This window comes from Triticum aestivum, chromosome 3A (assembly GCF_018294505.1).
Source record: "Triticum aestivum cultivar Chinese Spring chromosome 3A, IWGSC CS RefSeq v2.1, whole genome shotgun sequence".
Classification (NCBI taxonomy): Eukaryota; Viridiplantae; Streptophyta; class Magnoliopsida; order Poales; family Poaceae; genus Triticum; species Triticum aestivum.
In genome coordinates this window covers 752,792,924-752,801,771 of record NC_057800.1, presented here as the reverse complement: position 1 = coordinate 752,801,771, position 8,848 = coordinate 752,792,924, and the positions used below count along the sequence as shown (strand labels likewise).

Sequence of the window (8,848 nt, the reverse complement as noted above, 5' to 3'; positions counted from 1 at the left end):
TGCGATGAGAAAGATGGACAATGGTCACTCAAGCCTAAATGCTGACTGGCATGGACAGGAAGAAGAGTAGAAAATTACTAAAACATAACCAACTCACAACCAACAACATGGCTACTTGGATAGGTTCTATATTTGCCTCTTAATTTCCACTAAGAAATGACTTATGCATGCTAAACCTCCTGAGCTTAACTGCCATTCATCTCACATGATCGATGCGTCCGTCGTTTTAACCATTTTCTACCGTCTAGTCAAACGTTTTCAGCATTCTAAAATACCAAAGTAGTAATAAAAGAGGGAGCCCTTGAAATTATCTTCACCTGAATTTGGTTGATCTTTTTTCTACTATAGAGGTGTGAGTATCTTTTTTGTAACAATCCAAACATAGTACGAAATACCGTTAAATGTGATGTGATGTTGAAACCAAGGCTGAGATACAATTGTAGTACGTATGTTTTTAAAAAAAGACCAGCTTGGGTATCTAACAGACAGATGTGAGTATCTTTTATGTAAACTATCCAAACGTATTTCGGCTATTAAATGTGATGTGGTGTTGAAACCAAGGCTGAGATACAATTGTAGTACATGTGTTTTTAAAAAAAAGGTCAGCTTGTGTATCTAACAGACAGAGGTGAGTATCTTTTATGTAAACTATCCAAACATATTCCGGCTGTTAAATGTGATGTGATGTTGAAACCAAGGCTGAGATACAACAGATCAGCGTAGGCCATCCTTTTGTTGTTTCTATTTATTTTCAGGAATGTTAAAAAATTGACGCCAGAAAGGAAATGAAGTAGTTCAATAATGAATGGTACCAGGGCTAGCTTAGCTAGATGCTTCACCCGATCGAACTCTCAGTGTAACGAGAAAGATGGACAATGGTCACTCAAGCCTACAAGCCGATCGATGTAGACAGGAAGAAGAGTAAAAAAAAGTACAACATATGACCAACTCAAAACCAACAACATGGCTACTTGGCTAGTTTCTATATTTGCCTCTTAATTTTCGCTAAGACATGACTTATGCATGCTAAACTTCCTGAGCTTAACTGGCATTCATCTCGCATGAACGATGTGTCCGTCGTTTTGACCGATATATTAACCGGCCTCCTTTTTAGCATGTGGACAGAGGCGCAAAATTTTCATGGAAAAAAAAGAATAAGGTGGAATTAAAGGAGAGTCAACTTATCATGTGCTATTCGTTCATGACAGAGAGATGTGTGAGTCCTAGTCATCAACACAAGAGTTGACTTGACCCCATTTGCCATTGGTTGGTTGATACTATACTCCTTTGCCATGCTATAGGTAATTGATTAATCGAATCCTAGTGAGTAATGAGTTGTACCATCCATTCAAACATTTTCACCCTTTTAAATTCACTGGGGCAAATTTTAACATGCTCCCTCTAACCTCCTCTTTTTACATGTGACGTAAAAAGGTAAGAGTTAATCAAGATAATAATTAATGAGATCAACGAATCTTTATACTCTTACCTCTCATGTGAAAAGATGAGGTAAGACGGAGCATGTTAAAACTGCTTAGCAACAAAAGAGGGAGCTCTTGAAATTAGGTTCAACCGAATTGCTTTCTGTCTAGAAGAAGAATCTAGGGAGCAACGCACCATAAATAAATGTCGATTGAACAAGATGTTGCTCAGCAATGGTAACTTGAGCGATTATTTTTCTACACAGTATAAATATTTTAACTAACTCGACTTATATGTAGAGGAAAAGATAAGCTGACAACGACTACACGATAGCTAATTATGGCATGGCAAATAAAGTACTCCCACCATTTCATATTAATTATTGGTGCTTGAGTGCAACTTTGTACTAAAATTATATTAAAGCAGCGACAATTAATATGGATTGGGGGAAGTATATATAAAAAATGAGCTTGGGTATCTAACAAACAGATAGGGGATTTTTCTTAAAGCAAAACAAAAGAAACATAGTACATGTATTTCGGCTGTTAAATTTGATGTTGAAACCAAGGGGAGATACAGATCCAAAGGACAGCCCAGACCACCCTTTTACAATAAATTAAAACAACAACTATCTATGTAATTATTTTATCAAAGGAGAGATGGATGGAAGTAAGATGCTTCTCAGAAGGAGAATATATAATGTATATAAATAATTTAGCCGTGCGGAGAAAAAACGAAATGGAAAATGGAAACCAAAATGTGGACTTGTATGGACAAAGAAGAGTGAAAAGGTAAAACATGACTATGTTCTATATATGCCTCTTAATTCGACCTAAAACATGACTTATAACCATGTTAACCCTCCTGATCTTAGCTGGCATTCAGCTCGCATGATCGATGTGTCTGTCGTTTTGATCGGGTATATTAACGGGCCACCTTTTAGCATGTGGACAGATGTGCAAATTTCCATGGAAGAAAAAGAGAAGGTGGAATTAAAGGAGAGGCAACTTACCATGCTCGATTCCTTCATGACAGAGATGCGTCCTAGTCACCAACAGTTGACTTGAACCCATTTGCCATTGGTTGGTTGATAATTATACTCCTTTGCCATACTATGGGCAATTGATTAACTAGCTAGTTATTTTTACTGCCAGTCAAACATATTCACCCTTGTAAATTACTGGGGTATTAGCGACAAAAGAGGAGGGCCCTTGAAATTAGCTTCACCTATTTTTGTTTCATTCTAGAAAAGAAGACAAGAGAAGAGAAGAGAAGAGAAGAGAGAAGATAATAAATCTAGTTGAGACAAAACGTTACTCACCAAGTTTTACAGTTAACTAATGATAACTAGAGGGATTATTTTTCTATATATTACAGTATAACGCGTATGTGAAGTCCAGTACTACATCCAGAGGAAAAGATAAGCTGACAAGGACTATGCAGTAGATGATGAAGGCGTGAGTTACGGTGTCACTATTGTATGTATTCTCTTAAGAAAAATATGTAACAGCTTGGGTATCTATTCTAACATACAGATGGGAGTATCTTCTTATTTTAAATTTAAAGAAAAAAGGACAATACAAACCATCATACGCGTATTTCTGCCCTTAAATATGATGTTGAAACCAAAGCTAGGATACAAATCCAAATTAAGGACAGCCCAGGCCGTCCTTATATACAATTTTAAAACAACAATGGAACAGCTTCAACAGTATATGTTTATATTTATCTAACAGACGCATGGTGCTTCCCGGAAGGAAGCAGAGAGTGTGTGTGACAGAGTAACTCTAAGATCATATTCAAGGCTTCTATTGCGCTTAGAGCGCTCCATAGTTAGTTACTTAGAGGCAACACACAAACTTAGAATCGCCATTTTATATAGTCTGTGGCCTCCAAATTTTATCGTCTCAATTTTTTTCTTATAGTTTGGTGTGAATTTTATAGATGTCATCTTATGCAATCAAACAACGATTAGGAACATACTACATTTAAACTAGTTATAATAGGGGCCAAATTTGTTGCATTTACATATATTTTGTGACATTGAAATGTTGTTCATTTTCAAAATATGTGATGTCGTTATTCAACACTGCTAGCTATTGAGAAGACCAGCGACGGTCCTGCTCTGCCTTGATCGTGGCCTCCTCCTCGGAGCGACGATCTGCCGCCGGTCCTCCTTGTCATTAGTTGCAGGGCTGAAGCGCCGCTCTCCATAGAGGGCATCCTCCCCTTTGTGGACAGAGAAGTCGAGCACGACCTTTGTTGGGTCCCCAGGCTTGGGCTTGGCCTCGACGAGGGTGGGGAAACGAAGGGGGCATTGTTGTTCTCATCCGAGTCGGTGTTGGGGACGTACAGGGTGCACGACACGAGTAGGGACAACATCGGTGACAGACGGTACGATGGCGCTTGAGGTGCCAGATCCACGGCGCCCCTGCCACGAGAGACGGTAGTGCCACACGTCCCATGATGTGTCACGTAAGGATGCTCCGGCGGCCACGACAAGTGCGGCGCAGGGCACACAGGATCCGCATCAACAAATTCTTTCTTCACGAGAATGCCGAAGCAGTATGCACGATGCGTTCAAGCGGGACAACATTGTTCGGCGACTAGGCGGCGGTGCCTATTTTTTGGTGCCGCTGGTAAATGAGATGACGAACCATAAGATGATGACTCTGACGGAGTGCTTTTCATGTGTTAATCGATGTACTAGAGGTTATTAGTAGAGTGATGACATGTGACATCACCTAGAGCTGCTCTAATAATAAGAAGAATAATGAAAATAGTAATAAAAAAATGGGGAGGAGAAACAAAAAAGAGCGGGTATAAATGGAGAGGGGGACAGGGACCAAACAAGTCCCTCTCACTCTGCTCTCTTCTCATCTCTTCTCTTGCTGTGGGCAGGAGCTAAAAAAACCAGCTTTCTTTCCCTCTTAGTAGTTTTTTCTATCCACAAACTCACTGCAGAAGAGAGAAGGAGAGATTCCAAATCTAAACCTTCCTCACATCATCACATGGCCTCCTCCTCCTCCTCCTTCTTCTTCTCCCCCTCCTAAGTTGTAAATCACCTTCCCCTTCCCCTTCCCCTTCCCCTTCTTCTCTGCCCCCGCCGCCAACCATCCCCCTCCTCCTCTGCCTTGCTTCAACAGCAACAACAACACGAAGAAAACCAATTTCTTCTCCGCCGCCCCGATCCAATCCCTACCTCTCTCTGCTTGCTCCGCCACCAACCCTACGCCCAAGACGATTTCTCCCCGCTTCCTTTCCATGCGCCGGAGCTGGAGCCGGCCGACTAGACTACTCTCCCCGTAGAGGATTCCCATAGCCTCCTCCTAGCTTAGCGAGCTACCCCCGACCCGACCCTGCCCTCACCAACACCCCACCCCACCCAAGCTCCGATTTTTATTCTATTCCCCTTCCCCCTCCCTCCCTCCAGAGTAGGTTGCTTCTCGCTCGGGTCAACCCGCTCCGGACCTCTCCCTCCCCGCCGGATCTCGCCCACCGATCCCTAGTCCACCGAGAAGAGCAGGGCATGGTGGGGCAGACCATGATGCGCATCGTGCGGCCCTGCTTCAAGCCCTCGCTGCCCGACGGCGCGCAGGTCGTCGCCGCCGGGGGCGGCGGCACCAGGGAGGGCCTGCTCTGGTACAGGGACGCCGGCCGCCACGCCTGCGGCGACTTCTCCATGGCCGTCGTGCAGGCCAACCAGCTGCTCGAGGACGCCAGCCAGCTCGAGGCCGGGCCCCTCGTCGCCGCCGACGGGCCCTGCGCCACCTTCGTCGGCGTCTACGACGGCCACGGCGGGCCCGAGACCGCCCGCTTCGTCGCCGATAACCTCTTCCACCACCTCAAGAGTAAGTAGTAGTATGCATCGCTGTGCTAAACATCTTATGGATTGCTAGGTAGGTGCTAGTTACATGATGAAATGTGATGGGCCTTAGCTTGGAATGACATGGTAGCTCATCCTATATGTTGGTTCTCATTGGACTCTAGTTTCAATGAATATGGCGGCCAATTAGTGTTAGTTTGTTACTCATAGCTGATTGATCATTGCTTCGATGCAGAGTTTGCGACGGAACAACAGACAGTCTCGGCCGACGTGATACGCCGATCCTACGCTGCCACGGAGGAGGGCTTTCTGAACCTTGTGAGGAAGCAGTGGCTCATCAAGCCGCAGATCGCCTCGGTCGGTACATGTTGTTTGGTTGGCATTATCAACGAAGGTGTTCTGTACATAGCAAACGCCGGCGACTCCCGTGCTGTCCTCGGGAGAGTCGAGCGGGGCGCCAAAGACATTAAGGCAGTTCAGCTCTCGTCCGAGCATAACGCGAGCTTTCAGGAGGTAAGGGATGAGCTAAGACAGATGCACCCGGACGACCCCCGGATCGTGGTCCTCAAGCACAATGTTTGGCGCGTCAAGGGCATTATTCAGGTATATTTCATTTTGCTGGCTTCAGTTTAATGGATGATGTCTATAAATATCCATGTAAAATTTGGGCCAGAAGTTTATTTAGTAAGGGTTTCTATTTGTGCCCCCATTTCATGAGTTAATGCTGCCAAGAGCACGCCATTTGTACTTGTATAATTAACTCATGCTCTGGCTTTTCTCTGCTTTGTGTTCAGGTTTCCAGAACGATCGGTGACGCCTACCTAAAAAGTTCGGAGTTTAACCGCGAGCCTCTTCTGGCCCGGTTCCGTATTCCAGGGCCCTTCCATAAACCGATTCTTTGTCCGGAACCATCCATAGAAGAACACAGACTGTGCGCAGAAGATCAGTTTGTTATATTTGCGTCAGATGGACTATGGGAGCACTTGAGCAATCAGGAAGCTGTGGATATAGTTCATTGTTCGCCTCGGAATGTAAGCCACACTTCCTCTTATACAATTCTTTTGCAATGTACTGAACTATGTTCCTGTTTTAGGCTTGTCTTATTATTTTGTTGATTCCAAAAATAGTTCACATCGAGTGTTATATCAGAATGACTTGTAAGGACCATCGAGAGCAACTCTCCTTTACTCCACAACCTTCAGTTTTTTCTGGTTCGTATTGAGTGTCGTAGTTGTGATGGTTTGAGCATATGGCTACCCAGTGTCTTCTCATTATGTATCCGATAAAATTTTGTTTGATGAAATTGCTTGAATGGCTCCTCAGGGTAAGGGAGGGACCTGGGTGCACTCTCATTCCTTTAGATGAAAATTGGTGAAATCAGCTCACAGCCTCACACTGAGGTCTGAGAAGTTACAAAAAATTATGAATAAATCTACAACATTGACACAAGACGCATATGGTCTATCGTAAAATTTCATACCGAATTTGTTTTACACCAGAAAAAGAAGGCAATTTTGGTCTTGAATAAAAGCTAATTCGAATTTGGCTGTTCAACTACTATTGATAGCTAATTTTGTCTCTCTGTTTTCTTCCCAATATGTGAATAAGATTTTAAAAAAATGAAGTTCTGTGAGATAGCCGCACTATAGCAGATTTGTCCTGCATCAATGTTGTAGAGTTTTTCATAGCTATTTGGTCTTCGATTCGGTATGGTTTTGCTGATTCCACCTAAAGAGGTGAGTGAATTCAAGCGCTCTGTTTGAGAACCGCCAAGTATTATTTGATTGAAACTTTAGCAAAGTGAAGTTGCATTTTAGAAGTTCCAAATTGTAATTCCCTTTCGTCGACTTGTCATATACCCTGAAACTTCAGCTGTGAACTACTGGTTGCTAACTGCTACGAAAATCTTTGCAGGGCATTGCGAGACGACTAATAAAAGCAGCTCTGCGGGAGGCGGCAAAGAAGAGAGAAATGAGATACTCAGACTTGAAGAAGATCGACCGCGGGGTCAGGAGGCACTTCCACGATGATATTACTGTTGTGGTATTATTCATGGACCCTGCGCTTGTCAGCAGGAGGCTCTACGGTGGGCCGTTGCTTTCGCTAAGGGGTGGTGGCAGCACGCCAACGTTTGCACAGAAATGCTGACCATCCATGACTGATGCTTTCTGGAAATATCCTCCTATATATCGTTCATATCTTGGGCTGGTGCTCTCCACACGACTTGCAGACACTGCGTAGAGCGGTGCGTGGAGGAGCCGTATTGTTTTGACTTCTAATATGTACAGATAGAGAGAGAGGCGTTGTTCGATTCGATCGCCGCGTCATCGGTGTGATGACATGACCCTCTGTTGGCTCGCTCGCTCGGAGAAACCTAAGCTGGCAGCTGCAATGCATAATTTGCAGGTATCAGCTGGCGTTTCTCTTTTCGCGGGGTGGATGGACCTCAACTTGAGCAGTACTTTAAGAAACATGGGATTGAGACATTGCTGGATGCTGTTGTTACATCTCATGGCTTCTACTTCATTTTGCAGCTTCTTCGGCTTTCTGTCCCACATTGTATAACTGTTTAAGCTTTATTAAGCTGGATGCAGCTCTGTGAAGTGTGGATGTTGGGGCAGAGTTGGATTAGCATTAGCCATGGACTTTGTGAAGAGTATATGTCCATTTTGCCAAGACATGAAGGACTAAAAATATATAATCTACTTTAACTTGTTGAATCATCAGTATTTGCTTCCAGTGTTTTTAAATAGAAATCCACATACATGGCTGTACACATTAGAAAGGAATCGTGATTTTGAGTTGAAACGCGGTGTGACCTGCTCAAGTAGCGTGTTTAGTTGATTGTTTTCTTTTTAAAGTTGCATTGTATGCATTGCATTGGATTTGCAGTCCAATTGAGTGATTGATGATTAAAGTATCATACTGAGATTTTGTCAGTCGCTTTGGGGTCATCTAATTGATCTTTTATTAGTGTTTGATGAAGATTGTTTTGGCAGTTTCTTGTCTATGAGCCGTTAGTTGTTTGGAGGGATTCCTCATATGAGAATCAAGGAATTTCGAGGCACGTTAGTATCAAAAAAGTGGAAGGAAACAATAGTGAATTGACGTGATGATGAGTCCATTTTAGCTGAAATAATGTTGTGGATCGTAACCACAGTGGGATTTTAGCCGAGTCCATTTCAGGTTCCCTCTGTTTCAGAATGTACACTGTATTTCTGTCAGTTAAAGACAAGCAAGTTACAAGTGATTATTATGCTGTTAATATAAATCATATAATAACCAGTACTAAGGTTTTTTTTAGTCCCCGCCTCTGCTGCTGTTAAAATCTGGGTAAAATCACTGTTGAAATTGAAATTGAAAATTGAATTGGAGAATTAAATCCTGTTTTTAGTGCCCATTTCTGAACCTATGCTAATCTTGCAAGCAGTATAACACCAGGCAATGTACTCCAAAATACTATAATAAGAACTGGAGTAAAAGATGACTGCATCTCACAGAATATAATAAGTGGGGACTCTTGGCTAAATATGATAGTTCTAATTTGTGTTACTCAATGAAAGTAGAAGAAAAATGCGGTGGACATACACTGAAGAAAAA

General features: G+C 43.0%; 1 protein-coding gene across 1 annotated transcript; it reads left to right on the top strand.

Moving 5' to 3' along the window:
- Positions 1–4,329: 4,329 nt before the first annotated feature.
- Positions 4,330–7,968, top strand: LOC123063748 (probable protein phosphatase 2C 38). Its single transcript, XM_044487661.1, has 4 exons — positions 4,330–5,273; positions 5,484–5,851; positions 6,043–6,279; positions 7,163–7,968. Exons 1-4 carry the CDS (start codon positions 4,952–4,954, stop codon positions 7,394–7,396), a joined length of 1,161 nt encoding a protein of 386 aa, XP_044343596.1. The 5' UTR covers positions 4,330–4,951; the 3' UTR covers positions 7,397–7,968.
- The last annotated feature ends 880 nt before the right edge of the window (positions 7,969–8,848 follow it).

Coding starts and splice junctions, on each gene's coding strand:
- LOC123063748 (XM_044487661.1), top strand. CDS start 4,952: ATGGTGGGGCAGACCATGATGCGCATCGTGCGGCCCTGCTTCAAGCCC. Junction 5,852..6,042: donor GCGTCAAGGGCATTATTCAG/GTATATTTCATT, acceptor CTTTGTGTTCAG/GTTTCCAGAACGATCGGTGA. Junction 6,280..7,162: donor TTCATTGTTCGCCTCGGAAT/GTAAGCCACACT, acceptor AAATCTTTGCAG/GGCATTGCGAGACGACTAAT.